At 38.3% G+C, this 15,723-nt stretch overlaps 1 protein-coding gene across 1 annotated transcript in view; it reads right to left on the reverse strand.

The window, feature by feature from the left end:
• Window positions 1-15,723, reverse strand: part of ACSF2 (acyl-CoA synthetase family member 2) — a 60,359-nt gene that overhangs the window by 1,350 nt on the left and 43,286 nt on the right. The window contains exons 11-15 of the mRNA XM_039342846.1: window positions 5,594-5,701; window positions 5,198-5,349; window positions 4,664-4,805; window positions 4,345-4,455; window positions 589-657 (exon numbers count right to left, since the gene is read on the reverse strand). Coding sequence (XP_039198780.1) covers window positions 589-657; window positions 4,345-4,455; window positions 4,664-4,805; window positions 5,198-5,349; window positions 5,594-5,701 — 582 coding nt within the window. The remainder of the gene's footprint in view (window positions 1-588; window positions 658-4,344; window positions 4,456-4,663; window positions 4,806-5,197; window positions 5,350-5,593; window positions 5,702-15,723) is intronic.

Here is a 15,723-nt window from a genome sequence, read left to right on the forward strand (position 1 = left end):
CTTTTGTTCTTTGAGCACAAATGTGTCCCCCATCCCCAGGCCTCCACATATTTCCCATTTCTGATCTTGGTAGCCATCACAATAACCCAATATTCTGACACTGAAATCATCATATTTGTCACTCTGGTCAGAGGACTCCTATCTTTAAATTCCTATAATGGTTTCTTGACCTCTACTGGTCCAGTTTTTACTTCAAAATTCTTTAGAGCCTTCTTCCCTTTATCCTTTTATATTTGCCTATAAACTTTATTGTTCTTCAATCTCCATCACAGACTATTCCCCCTTTTTTTCCCTCTTGTAGCTCAATGTGCTTCAAACTGCCTCTTCCAAAGCACAAGTCATCATCTCTTATGTTTCTTTCCAATCACTCTTCAAGCCTACATTTTCATGGATTTCTAATCCTTCATACTGTAGCTTACTTTAATCTCTGAAATTAAGCCTATTTACCCTTGGATCACTACTTGAAGTTTCCTCACCTTCCTCTATTGTTGCCTTGCATCAAATTTTAGAATTAAATATGCTGATAGGGATATGTATTACTGTACTCAGCCGAGTGCTGTACACCAAAACAGAGGCAATTTTACTCACCTTGCCTGAGACAGTGAGTGGGTAATCCTTCACAAATACTACGTATCGAGGAATCTTGAAATGAGCAATCTGTGAGTTTTAAAAAAAGCTCAGAATGTCAGAAGTTGTTTTGGCTTGCCTGTTATTTTATGTGACTAAGAGGTGGGTTTCTTAAAACTTCAGTGAAAGCTCAGGTTCTTACCAATATTCTTGCTATAGCCTACACTCTTTCACACATCTTACAGAGCCCCAATGCCATAAGCAAGTCTTGGTGGCAACTTGAATTAAGTTTTGCTGTTTGTTGAACATCCATTTCTCCTCCCAGAGAGGTGCTCATGAGAAACTTGTCATGGTCCCTGATCTAGGACCAGTTGGGGGGGGGAGTTGCTTACTCAGATATTTCTGAAATAAATCCTAAACCAAATCATGTTGGAATAGCGACTGATGCTTGAACATGAGTTTGTGCTTGGATTGACTGAACGACAACTGCTCAATGTGTGTATGAGAGATCAGTTGGGATTGTACTACCTTATTCTGGAAATCAAGAACACGCAACATAAAGGAGAATATGAGGTGGAAGATCTTTTGCACTGCCATTTCTGACTGCATTTTCAAAAACTCTACAGAAAGACTCCTCAGTGAAGGAGAAACATGTAGAGTTGGTTTTTAGTCTATGAAGATGTTTATTTAGCTATCACATTTCAAGATGGATATCATGAAGTTAGAAAAGGTGCAACAAAGAGCAACCAAAGTGATTAGAGTGCTTGGACACCAACCCTACAAATAGACAATTGTGGACTTCCGGTTTTGCATCATGGCGAGACAGATGCAGGAAGGCAGGGATCTGCCTTCTGTGCCTGATTTGTGGGGGCCTTAAAAAGGGCCTAAAGTTGTCCCGATGAGGTGATGAAGAAGGAGAGTTGTCTCATTGATCACGGAGAGATGGCAGTCTTTCCGTTCGATCGGAGAAAAGCCCTCCAAACTGGCAGGGGAAAGACTGGCTACATTCCTATGGCCAGCCATTAGCTGCTGACAACTGAAGAAGAAAAGCACCAATTAACACATTGTAAACAGCATGTTTGGAACTGGGTGAGAATATTGATCCTTTCTTTACTATTTTACAACTGAATTTCCTAGAAAAGGCTCCCAAGAAGCTAAAAACCTCTGAATGTGAACGGAAGCGGCATTTTAATTTCTATGGGGGACAGAAATATATAATATTGAAGTGGAAGTAATATAAAGCTACAGTTTTGAAATCTGAGAACTGATAATTGTTAAGATTTTTTTTTGAAAAAAAAACATTGAGGTGAAACATAAGAAATTAATCCTTTTTTAAAGAGTGGAAAATGGATTTTGAATGACATCTAGTGGTGGATTTCAGTACAGCACTATAACTAGTTTCCTGCCTGCTTGGTGATTCCTAACCTAAGAGAGAACAGCTGGCAATAAAAAAAAATGTTTTGGCATACTTATCACCTTGTTGGACTATAACACTCACTGAGCTTGAACTTTTAATCTCAAGAGCTAGTGGGAGAGAAAGAAAAACTTGACCTTTCATTACATCTGGCTGGGAGAGACTTTTGAGCTGTTTTTGGGGAGGTTGAACACTTTGAACATTGTAGATTATAACCTTGTCTGACTGACAATTTTTGGATGCCTGAGACAAAGGATTACTATAAAATATTGCTTTTGGGGCTGGACCTGTATTCTAAAATCTTATATGTAAAGGTTGCATATAAAGACCAGAAAGCTAGGAGAAACTTTGTTTTACTCTTACTAGGATATTAGAGGATCTTCAGGAATGATGCCTCAAGAAAAAACAAATACCTTTCAGAAGGAAATATACTCTACGCTACAACTAATTCACCAAACAATTGTTGCATACAAGAAGGACATAAAAAGAAACTGCAATGAGTCTAAAATAATTTAGATAATATAAATGAGCAAATCTCCAAATTAAATCTACAACTAGGAAGTTCCCAGACAACAACTACAAAGCATGAACAAATAAACCAGAGACTGGAAGATGAAGCAGAGGAAATGGACCTAGAGATGGAAGAGATGAAAGAAGGGAAATATAAACTACCATACACAAATAAAATACTGCAAGATCTATCCCTAACAATGAAATTGCAAAAGACCCTTTACCCTTTAAGCTTGCAAGATGCACCTGATGACAAGAAGAAGATTTTGGGGAATGGAACATAGAGCTGTCAGGGGAAATGTTACAATTTGGGAGACAAAAGATGAGGGGAGAAATTGAGGGAGAAGGAAGGTGGGAGTTAAGGAACATAAATGGGCGAAACTCCCCCTCAAAAATACCCTACCTAAACTGTCTTCCTCATGCCAAGCAACTTTCATAAAAATAGCAAGAAAATTCCTGGGCGATTTAATTGCCTTGGCTTGGAAAGCCCCTTGGCAAAGAAAGAAAGCGAGAGTTAGATTTAAAAAATAGAAGATTTGATCTATTAGAGGGGCAACCTATGTTTAAGTACTTATTTGAATATGGTTAAAAGAATGGATGACTCTTAGACATATTTAGACCTTTATAATGAAAGATACAATTTAGAATTAAAATAGCATTTTTTTCTCTTCTTTTGATATGAGAAATATGAAAATAAGAGGATTGGTATGAATAAAACTTTTAGCTATATAAATGTATCTAACATTGAGAAAATCATAACTGACAAAGATACTTTAAATATTGATGGGAAATTAAACCTTAACAAGAGCACGAAAAACAGGATATTGATTAATGAATTGATATTATTGTTATTTGTATAATATTAGTAAAAATATGATGAAGATGTTTATATCTAACTCTGTATACGTCAATAGTACCAAGAATTGTACCTGTGTAATGAGAGGAAAATGGAAAAAATATGGGGAAGAAAGGAGGATCAGTGAAAAAATATTGGATTGTGCAGTACTGAATGGACTTATATTGAAGAAGTTAATGTTAAATATGTGAACCCAGACAACATGTTGTTTACTAAGCTCTATAGATTGTAATTCTTAAAAATTAATAAAACTTTTTTTAAAAAGGCAATTGTAGGAACTTCTTAACTAAAGAGAAGAAATATAATTCAGGTTTATAAAATTAAACATGGTAAGGAAACAGCAAACAAGAAGACTTCTTTCCTCTCTCCCATAGAGGCCACTAGTAAAACTAGTAAGAATGAATGTTTCTGTTTTGCAGTATTTTATCAACTTTTGGAACAAGTTGCTACGTGATGGATTGGCTCTAATTAGGTGGATAAAAGGAGACTAGATAAATTCCTAGGAGAGAGTCTATCAATGAGTTAATTGTAACATTTCCAGGCACAGGGTCAATGATTGAGCAACGATAGGAGAGGGCAGTTATTTTGATATCCTATTTGTGGTCTTCTTAGATGTATCTGGTAAGGCATCATGTGAGACAAATGCTGTTAGATGGACCCAGATTTGATCCCAGAAGGCTAGTCTCATGCTCTCATGCTTCTAAGAACACAAGCATCTTTTGTCATTTCTTCCCTTTCAGAGCTGCTCAAGCCCTCTTGCTACTATTACTGAAGTTGATTAGCAGCTGCTTTCCATCAAGCATTTTCAAAACCTCAGAGGAGATACTGGGGACCAGACTAGGTACAGAACACCTGTTTTTCCACTGAATTAGGGTTCCTACCTTAACTATTGATTCCATCAAAGATGTGATTTCTCTCTCTCTCTCTCTCTCTTAGTTGCAAAGGGAAGGAATAGAGGAGGGAGACAGTTCAGTTCCATCCACCTGGTGGTCCTTACCTTTCCTTTGCAAAATGCCTTGATTTCGTCTGCCGTGCATTCCTCTCCAGCTTTCACTCTGATGGAAGCACAGATCTCTTCTCCAAATCGCTCATCTTTTACACCAACTACCTGAATAGATGGAGGGAGACATTGAGTTTCAGAGGACTATTGATTAGGTTTCTTTTCTTGAGGCTTATCTGGCCCTATTGTTTCTCTGAAGGACATACTGTACATATATATATATATGTATATGGTGTCTATTACAGGATGTAATTTTAGATATTATATATCTAAACAAGAAGCCAAGTTTGATGGCTTTTCTCACTGTCCCTCTCACCTGTACTTCTTGAATTTTAGGATGCGTGTGTAGAAATTGTTCAAGCTCTGCTGGATATATGTTCTCCCCTCCTCGAATGATCATGTCTTTGCAGCGACCTACAATCTTGCAGTAGCCATACTCATCGAGGATAGCAATGTCCCTGGAATGAGATTATTGTTATTCCATCCTAAATCTGGATTTTCTACATAGAAGTTTTGTATTTTCAATTTGTTATACTGCAAATATTTATTACATTGCAAATTCTCACACAGATGGGAGGCAGTGAGTGCTCCCATTTCTTAGTAAATAAAATAATGATTATAGTTTTGTGAATGCATTCCCATTTCTTCTACCTAAAAAGGCTTTTCTTAACTAAATAACTAACCAACAAATTAAGTATTTATTTCCTATTTGTAGTAGGGATGAGATAGTGAGTATGTTTTGACTAGTGAATGTGGGCAGTCCATGGTAAACAATTTGATGGATCTCTGTGGATCACATTATCAGAATCACCTGACCTCCCTAATGAACCAGTAGTTCCTGTGGACCTACCCAGTCTTGTACCACTGCTCATCATTCAACACTTCCTTGGTTTTGTTGGTGTCTGCCCAATACCCCAGCATGACACAGTAGCCCCGAATCTGAAGTTCTCCTGCGCTGTTTAATGGGACGATTTGCCCTGTATTAGGATCCTCAATTTTTGCCTGCAATGCAGAGAAAAGCAGTTTTATAATGAGATGATCGGAGAAGGGAGAATAACTGAGATGATTAAAAAGACAAGGTATATATCAGGGGTATCCAATCTTGGTAACTTTAAGATCTGTGAACTTCAACTCCCAGAATTCCCCAGCCAGCCATGCTCCCCTGATGTACAGTATAGCCTTGGATGGGATCCAAGTGGAAACTGTAAAGGGTGATACCAGAACTTGTGGCAAAAGGATCAATCACCTCTGTGTGTGGTAAAATATATCCTACGGTCTCTGTTTTCTGTGCAAAGGTGTCTTGAGGGAAGCCCATGAAAGTGGCTGGGCTGTTCTCTGTTGTTCCATACACACCCTGCAAACCATAAAAGAAGGAAACACGGGTGAGTTTGAGAAACAAAACCAACAAGAAAGAAATTCCCCAAAAATCAGAAACAAACTATAAGCAGAGCCATAAAAACTTTTCAGAGCTGTGTGTTTCATTCTTGCCTCAATACATGCCATATGATATATGACGCATATACATATAACATGTAAGGAGAAATTATTTTGAAACTTAGAAACATTTTAAAAGCTTGTTTTAATACTGTGGTGATTAACTATTTAAAAGACTGAAAAATGCCATGAAGGAGGTTTATCCTTAACTATCTAAGAACCTGACATGTGGTCCTGATAGTTAGACGTGTTTTTTGACTACTGTAATTAGTCAAATTAGAAAATAATTTTGTAGAAAACAGGCTTTGCAATACCAGTGCTGTAGGTACAATCTGCACAGAGTACATTTAGCCACTTAGAATGGGAAATAACTTCATTACTTCTGTTCACAGTCCATAGATACATTTGGGGATCCCAGACAACCTCTAACTCTTTGAATTTGTTTAAATAATAGAGCTGCTTTACTAAAAATAAAAGATAATAAGTGGACAGGGTTTGTGTGCTTTTTCATCTGTTCTTATGCTCAATGGTAAGCATTCTCTATAGGGGCTCCACTCCCATGGGAAATAAAATTATGGACTAGAGAGAAATTTAGGTGTGTTTGGCCTGATACAAATAGGAATGGATGGGGAAGTGCTGCCAAGGGAATCAGAAGCAATCTCTGGAACTCAGTGCAAGAGTCTTTCTGTTTTGGATGGGCCAATTTGCTACAGCCAACTTGCCGCGGTCAACTCACCGTGGGACATCTTGCCATGGCCAACTCACCACGGGACAACTTGCTGCAGGACAATTCAATAATTCAATAACATTATTTAAAATAATTTTTAAAATATTTTAATTTTTGTCAATTACATTTCATTTGTCCCTCCTTTGGCTTCCTTTCTTTAATGTTTCTGTCCCACCATTTCAATGATATTAGTGTAACTCTTGCTCCATGGTGAGTTGTCCTGTGGCAAGTTGTCCTAGACCCATCAAGAGCAAAGTGTTTTAGCCCAAGCTCCTACCATAGACAAAACGGCATTCAGAAATTTTAAGGATGGATAGGTAGTCCTCGACTAACAACCACAACTGGGACCAGGATTTCCATTGTTAAAGAAGGTGATTATTAAGTGAATCATGCCCTATTTTACTATCTTTTTTGCCACAGTTGTTAAGCAAATCATTGCAGTTAAGTGTATCATGTGGACATTAAGCAAATCCATTTCCCTCCCGCTCATTTTGCTTGTTGGAAGATGGTTGGAAAAGTGGCAAATGGGGATCATATAACTCTGGGACGCTGCAACCATCAAAGATACATGCCAGTTGCCAATTTTGATCATGTGTCTGGGGGGGGGGGGAGCTGTGACAGTCATAAGTATAAGAACTGGTTGTAAATCACTTTCTTCAGTGACATTGTAACTTTGAGCAGTCACTAAATGAATGGTTGTACTTCAAGGACTACCTGTCTGACCACTTTTCTGTAGAGACAGAGAGCGCCAATGTCAATAGCAGAGTGAAGACTTGGATCAAGATGCGAATTAAGGGGATAAAAGAGGTAACTTCACTGAAGTTTCTTCAAAATGGAATTGAGAGAAATTATTGGAAGAAACTATTTCTATCGATTAGTGAAGTCATCAGCAGTATGTGGAAACAGCAGTTTCTATTCATATTACAAAGAGTTGTGCTACCTCTATTGGCTACAGAGAAGAAGACGAGTTTTATCACTAGCCTGCATGCTACTTTGACACAAATGATATTTATATTTAAAGCCATGTTTAAGCTCAGTTTAAAAAAAAAACAACTAGCTAAAAACATTGGCTTAAGAGAAAAGAGCAGAACTGGCCAGAAAACAAGAATAATGTTTGAACTTCAAAGGCTATGTAAAAAAACAGAGGGGAATAAAATAATAAACCAAAGGAAGTATTTAAGGATGAAGGAGCCAGCTACCAAAGCTTGTCTCATTTTGCACTTTGGGATGGATTTAATTATCCCTTCTAATAACATTGGGTATTTGTCTAGACTTGAAACACCAATGTTCTTTCCAGTCCTCTCTTGGCAATTTCCTCTTACTTCCCCCAACAATCATTAGCTTGAAATCAACTGGCTTACAGTCTGTTCTTTGGGACTATGTGCCAGATCCCTAAGGACCAAGTCTCCTTTTGCCCTAAATTTGGAAGGTACAAGTTAATTTTAAGGGTAAACACCTTTTAGACTCAGCTGCGCTCAATTTCTGCAAGGTAAAAATGGCAGGACCCAAACCTGTAAGAAAAGCCCTTCACTCTAATGCATCACTGGAAAAAAATATGCTAGATACTGCATGATGAGGGAAAATCCATTACACAAGTTCAGGGGAATTTTCCATTTTTATTGTTGTTTCTTCATATGATCTGTAACTGAATCCAAGCTCAGTGTCTCCATTTAAACATCGTTGGATCCTCAAGTCCAGACTTATGTAATTATCTATACTTTCAGATATGTTTATTTATTTGATTATATTGGAGTATATACTGTGTAGTAAATCTGAAATCAAAGTAACACTATAGTATTTTTGTTTACCTGGAAGTTTGCATTTTCACATGCTCTGAAGAAAAAAGTAAAGAAATACACTATGTGTGTCTTTCTATCTGATTGTAAGATCTGAGCTGCAGCAAGAATCTAGGAAGCACACTGATGGAGAAAACCAACAGTCCCAATACTGGAAGATAGTGTTCCATCATCAAATGAATCCTGCACAAACTTCTCTTAGTCTCCTATGAAAATCATCTTGAAAGTGATTATCACTATTCTTGTGACAGTTAAATGTTATGAGTTAATTCAGGTTTATATGAAGAAATGTTTTCTGTTTCCTCTGAAAATTTGTAGTACACCAGAGAGGAAATGGATTTCCCCCTCCACCTGCTTACTTTGTTCCACGCAGGTGTTTAATAAATTCTACCCAAGCTTTCCTGTCTACTTTCCTGTCCACTGCAATGTTTTACCCTTCCTCAGAGGGAAAGGCAATGCAACCTCACCTACAAACATCATTTTTGGGTGGCTGGGTTCAGTGGTGTGCTAGACCTAGCTTGTATTGATCACTGAATTTTTAGGAATTGTGTGAGCTGCTTGAGAACAGAGCCGAGCACTTAGTGTGCTGATCAGCTGTTCCATGGCATAGCAGGAGCAATGGAGTCCGCAGAACCAGTTCTTAAACATTGGCTAGGTTCATACAACACATTAGGCTAAAATGGATTGTGGTACAGGATTTGTGGGAAGCCCAGTTATTAGCCAAGTATATGATCCAAGCCGTCATCTTATGTTTAAATACAGCGTGTGAACACAGCAAGTGGGTTTTCTAAGCTTGGATTTAAGACTCAGGATGTTGTGTGAGCCACGTTCCCATAAATCGGGTCTTCTCCCCTTCCAGCCAGGCCAGACCACTGAAAGCCAACCTCCTGCTATTTTTCTGTCTTGGTGGCTTGGAGTATAAATTTATTTCCAGAATGAGTAGCATTCCTGTGGTTCATCAGTCTTTCTTTGGTACTGCCTGAGTTTTAGAAATGTTATCTGGCAGCTGCCACAGAGAGGCATGTGACATTAACTGGCTATTTTATCAAGGGTTTCCAAACCTTTTGCCTAATAATGAATCAACTTGTCTGAAACCGGGAGGAAGACAGGCAGTTATAGGGAAGGGAGGGTAGGAACACCTCTTTGCCAAATGGGCAATAAAACTCACAAAGGCAGAAAAATCAACTGAGAGGAAGAAGTTTGGGAACTAGAGCAACTGTAGCCTAACTTACCTTACCATACCACTTGGTAAGGTAAATTAGGGTAAAGTTGCTCTAGTTCCAGAACTTCTTCCTCTCAGTTGATTTTTCTGCCTTTGTGAGTCTACAACTCGCAAAATGAGCAGCCCTTGAAGTTCTTGGCTTGTACCAAGAGAAACCACCCTTGTTGCACTGTTGTGATGCCCATTAGGGTCCTCAATCCCCAAAAATGTCTTTTGACTCATGGCCAGCCCAAAGTTGTCCATTCTTTTCTTTTATTGTTTAACATTCTGGCAGTGGCTCTCTAGATGTTCAAACTGGGGTCTTATAACTCATACCTGCAGAAGACAGAATTGAACCTGGAACCTTTTGTGTGCCATATACTTCTTTGGGTCCCTTAGTGCTCTCTTGCAGACATTTCATTACCCAACTAGATAATTTCAGATGTTACCTAGTTTGGTAATGAAACATCTGCAAGGAAACCGCTAAGCTCAGAGAGTGCTAAGACCCATAGTTCAACATTGAGCTACAAATATTCTATCAGTGATCACTTCTTCCCAGGTCCTTATGGGGTTCCACATCTGAAAGGCACCAAGGTGGGGATGTTTGAACTAGAATGTGAATAATTTCAGTTTCTAGTGTTCAACAGTGAGCTAATGAAAAAAGCGTCATTAAAGTTGGATAATACAGCCATACAGATAATGTTAATCCTCTGTTGGGCAAAAATCTGCACTGTTCATGCTAACACTAATGAAAATCCTTTTAAAAAAGATGGAGTAATAAGGACAATCAACAAGCTAAACTAGTAAGTCCAAAACAGCCTTGAGTTTCAGTACCGCTACACTCTATTTCTATATTTTTGATGTGGCCATCTGTTTATTCGTTGAGGATCACCGTGGAGAGGCAAATGGAAATCCAACCTTCATAAATTATTAGCCATTTGATTCATGTTTTGTAGTGTAATAGATGTTTACAAAATGTTCATTGATTAAGGGAGAGAAGTGTGAGGTGCAACCCTACCTATCCTCAGATGTCCTCTTACTTTGGTCCCCATAGGACATTTAAATCAAAAGACTGAACAGAGGTCCAGGAAAATGTGGGATTTGTTGCTGTGGAGAAGAGGGCTCCTGGACAATGAAGTCATTGGCACATACTGACCCCATGCTACCTGAAATGTTCTGGCAGGAATTATAAAAACCATGATGTTGTGAGAATCACTGACTCTTCTCTTTCCAGTTCTTACTCATCACCAGTAAAGAACTGCATAATGGGTGGTGTGCAAACTTAAATCCTGCCAATATGCCACTGAGGAGTTCAGGCACAAACATAAAAGAATTCAGAGGCTCTCCCTCAAGTCAAAACCAACTCTGAAGCCTGCCTTCTGCAAAGCATGTTCCTGAGATAAAAGGAGGAAAATAATGTCTTTCTGAGTGTTGCATATATATTGACAGCCAGCTGAATTCTCATGGTTATCTTGTTTTGGCTTAAAGTTCTTAATAGATACATTCTGAATGGAAGATATTAATTATTTGACCTCTAGAGAGTCACAGCAGAAGCTCTGCTTCTAAATTTGTAGTTTTTACCTTGGAGGAAAAAAAAAATCAAACCATCATAACTGGATTAAAACTGCTTAGGTCTCCAATATTCGCTAAATAAATTACAGTTTGAATAATAACTTTATGATGCACATATATCTGTGGCCTTTTTGTTAATGTGTCAGGTTCTATTTTATATATATTTTGAAGTAAGTTCATTGTAGGACTCCAATTGGTTACCATGATCTTTGGCTGGAATGCCCTCTTGCTTCGGCCCACTGGTTATTTTGTCCTGGGCTGCTTGGGTTGCCAGCTTCCTTCTAAAGGACATGGACAGGAAGGCCACAGGGTACAGTGAATGGTTGGGCTTCAGTTCCAGCAGTTTCACCTGTGACAGGGTCAATCAATTTGGCCTGATAAGGAATAATAGTTGGGCTTGGCTTTATTTATTAATCTATAAAGACTATGGGCCATATGACCTACTCTTACATCATCTACTAAATCAGGGGTGTCAAACTCAATTTCACTGAGGGCCGCATCAGCATTGCGGGGGTGTGTGGATGGAGTGGGTTGTGACCTACTGGGTGGGTGTGGCCAGCTCTACATCGTTCGCATCAAGAGTGCCTGTGGGAGCCTGGGCAGGAGTGGGACAGATCTGAAGGTCTCTGGCAGAAGGGGGTGGGACCAGGACAAGTGTCAAGGCATGATCCACTGGAGGAGCCCCACTGTTCCTCTCAGGCCATGCGGGGGGGGGGGGCTTATGGAACTAAGACTGAATGTGTTTCAGCATAGATGGCCACCACAAAATTGTATATTGGCTCCCGGCCGGCCTGGACTAGGGCCAAGGCAGAGGGGGCCGTTCCCTCACTGTTTCCAGGATGGCTTCGCAGGCCACATGAAACCACTTTGCGGACCACATCCGGCCCCCGGGCCTTGTGTTTGACATGTCTGTACTAAATCAAAAGGCAACTGCATCCACATAGGAGTAAAGATTCTCCTGGCCAGATCTTTCTGAAGGTGTAAAGAATACCAGGCTAAGAGGAGAAGTATTTTGTTCCTGTCACATCAACCTTTACAAGATATCTGGGTACCTTGCAGCTTTCACCTGAGCAATCTTGTAGCTGAAGTAGCACAAAGGCCTACACACCGAAATTCAGTACAATAAACCATATGAGACGTCTGAGAGAAAACCAACCAGCTGAATGCTGAATTGGACCTTATGAGGATTAGGTACAAAGTATAAAGGGAGGACCTGGAAACTATGATATCAGAAAGTTGGAGCTCAAAGAACCATCAATAATCAGTTTAAAAGCAAGCCAGAAACTCAGTTCAAGTTAAGCATATTCCAGACTGGGATACAGAAATGAAGTACGCCACAGATTGCAAACCAAAAGCTGGCCGAAAAACAATAAATAGACCGTAAAAATTAATGGTTTCAAAAAAGGGAAGAAGAAAAAACAAAGGGTATGTCACAGAAGTGAGGTTTAGAGCAAGCAAGAGGATAAGTAGCTCAGGATAGTTTAGCTACACATGGAGGTAATTCGTAGAGTTGGCATCCAAGCTGTGGGGTTTTCACCTCCTCAGCTCTCTGCCTCTGGGGTTGAGAGACTTGACTTCTGAGATTTTTAGAAACATCACATAGCTCCTTTGCCTCCCAGGCAGCCCAGAATTATGCCCTCAAATTCACAAACATACCCCAAATGAAATATCTTCCTGTTCAAAGGATCCTTTGAAATGTACTTCTGCAAAACAACCTTGGCTATCAGTCTACAAAACAGTATACAACGTGGCCTCAGTGACATCTCTCAACAATGGAAAAAAACCAGAAAAAAAGACCTTCTTGTATATAATCTGTCCTCTGTGTCCCAAGCCAATCCCTGGATTTTTGCCCTTTATAAAGCCCGTCTCACGTCTGTAAACAACTCAATCAGCTGGGTTTTTGTAGCCTGCTTTGGTAGGGAAGTCTCAACAAGCTAACAGTTGTATGTGAACAGAGGCCAGCAGTTTACTGCAGTCAATCTTTGGCTGGAGACCCGCCCCAAATTTTCCATCTACACAGCCTCCAGCCTCTGCTGCTTCTTAGTCTCTCTTTTTCTTTCCCTGCCAACACCTACAAAGCCCAAAAGAGGTAAAAACCAGAGGACTTTGATTTCTTCATTTTGTCCATGCCATCGTTACTCATCTCTAGTGAGTCTGGCATCCATTCCTCTCTGCTGTATTTCTGTTTTTAATGCCTGGAAAATATGGAAAAAATATGGGGGAAACATTAGCCAAAACATACTATGCCCCATTCTTTGCTTTTAGAGAAACTGTGTATCAAATACAAGGAAATAAGAAAATCATACTTCTATGGGAATAAGGAAATATAAGTCACCTTGGGCAAGATGGGCAGCATACAAGTTTGATAAGTAAATAAGGAACTCATACTTCTCCTCTTGGTTCAGAGAGCAAGCTAAGGTCAATCAATAGGAGAGAATTACTAATACTAATCAGTAGGCAAAATACAGAATAGCGGAGTTGGAAGGGACCTTGGGGGTCTTTCTCCCGAATTACTCCTACTCCCCAACAGGAGAGCCTTTACCATTCTGGACTCATAGGAAAGAAACGACAAAAAACTCTAAAATCGTAAAGCAAAAGGAGAAGTAAAATAGATTAAAAGGGAAAGGAAGACTAATGAAAATAAGAGAAAATAATGAAGGGAATTAAGCATCCTTACAAATTACCCACAAAGCTTAGGAGTTCTACTGAGGCCACTTGATAGACAGATGTAGTGTTTTATCAACCTATGTTCTTTTACAAGTTAGAATGAAGTTACATTTCCATCTGCTGATTTCCAAAACCCTGTTACCCAGGAACACTAAGCACAATGCAGTACATTTCACAGCACTTTCAAAAACATAGTTATACTAATTCTTGTATTCCCACTATAAAGAGTAGACTAGTTTTATTACACAGTGAGGGACAGAGAATTCAAGTTGGGAACTTAGCTTGTTGAAAATGCTCTACGAAGTCAACTGCTAAGAGATTATATGAATTACTGACTTTGCAAGTAGAACCGACTTTTAAATATTACATGATGGCAGGATAGACAAACTATATTTTTAGATGTTCTGAGCCATGCTCTCTGATGGCCATGCTTTCTGAAAGTTTATTAAAGACAATATTTAGTATCTTCAGAAAATCACATAATTGCCTATTCCTGTATTACCCTGTCTCTGATGCTTAGGTTTTCATCAACTGCTTTCTCACAGTTAAATATAATTCTTGCTTATTTAACAATTGTTTTCTGAAGTATCCTCTTTATTTCTATACATTTTAAATCAAAATAACTAACTTTTTAAAGTGTAATTTGTTTGGAGTGAAGCAGTAGATCATGTTATCTGCATTTTACCTTTCTCTTTCAAAATTAGGGCAACAGTATGCATTAACTTCTAAAGAAGTTAAGTATTGTAGTCATCTAGTAATATAACTGGACATTTCTATCTTTGCAATCTGTGATCCTCAATATATATTTTATAGTATTAGTAATTTGTTTTCATGCCATCTGTCTATCAAGTGGCCATAGGCTCAAGGATATTGCCATAAGATTGCTATCATTGCCAAATAGATCATTTAAAGATATTTCAAGATTCTGTTCACTTTGAAAGACATTAGAAGACAGGTCTCTGGAAGAGAAAAATATTTTGCAGCAAATAAAATTATTGCAACAACTGTGTATATTAACAATAAAAGAAATGGAAATGAAAATGGCAAACAGAAGAATTTTGAGTTAGCAAATAAGCTGAGAAAATGGCTAGTTTATAAATTAAGAAAAGAAAGTGAAGAAAAAAATGATATTAAAATTACAAATTGGAAAAACCATGTTATCAGATAATGCAAGTAATCAAAGAATATTTCATCAATATTATACAAAATGGTAGAAAGGAGAAGAAATTTCCCCAGCAGAACTGGGAGGGATATTTAAAGAAACAAAATTAACCAAAGGAAATGGATAAACAAAAAGAGATGGTGAATGGACCCATAACAATAAGGGAAGCTGTCAGTATATAAAAAAGATTAAAATAGGGGAAGTGTCTGGATCACACGGCCTCCCAGCTTCATATTATAAACATTGTGATGATGAACTGTTTTAACCTTTAAAAAAAATTTTTTTCTTTTAAAGAAAAATTAAAAAAACAGAATAAGGGGAAAGGAAATATATGAAAAACTAAGAAAAATGAATATAGGAAAAAGGATATTATGATTTAATCCTAAAGAGAAAGGTAAGATTATTTGTTTGTATGTATCTGCTGTGAGAAAGACTACAAGTCATTTTTCTTTTCTTGTTTCTACCTATATATCTGTCTTAGCTTCTCACTTAATTCCTTTTTCTTTTCTTTAATTTTTTTTAAATTTCACTTTATAATATCTCTTATTCTTGTGAAAATTCTTAATAGAACTATGATGTAAGAAAAGAAAATTCTAAGTTCATCTGGAAATTTGATGAAACAATTGCATTGGAATGACTTGCATTGGAGGGCCTGCATACGATGTGAAGAAAATGAACTAGTGTTTAGGAAACAGGGTTGTTTTTCCCACCCCCCCCCCCCTTATTCTTTCCTACAAGCTTTGTGATCTTCGCTCTTCCCTACAACTTGTTCAGGAGAATCTTCCAACTCTGCAGACCAAAGGCTAAAGTATACAGG

Source organism: Crotalus tigris, unplaced genomic scaffold (assembly GCF_016545835.1).
Source record: "Crotalus tigris isolate CLP2741 ecotype Arizona unplaced genomic scaffold, ASM1654583v1 scf7180000017814.3102382, whole genome shotgun sequence".
NCBI classification, from domain to species: Eukaryota; Metazoa; Chordata; class Lepidosauria; order Squamata; family Viperidae; genus Crotalus; species Crotalus tigris.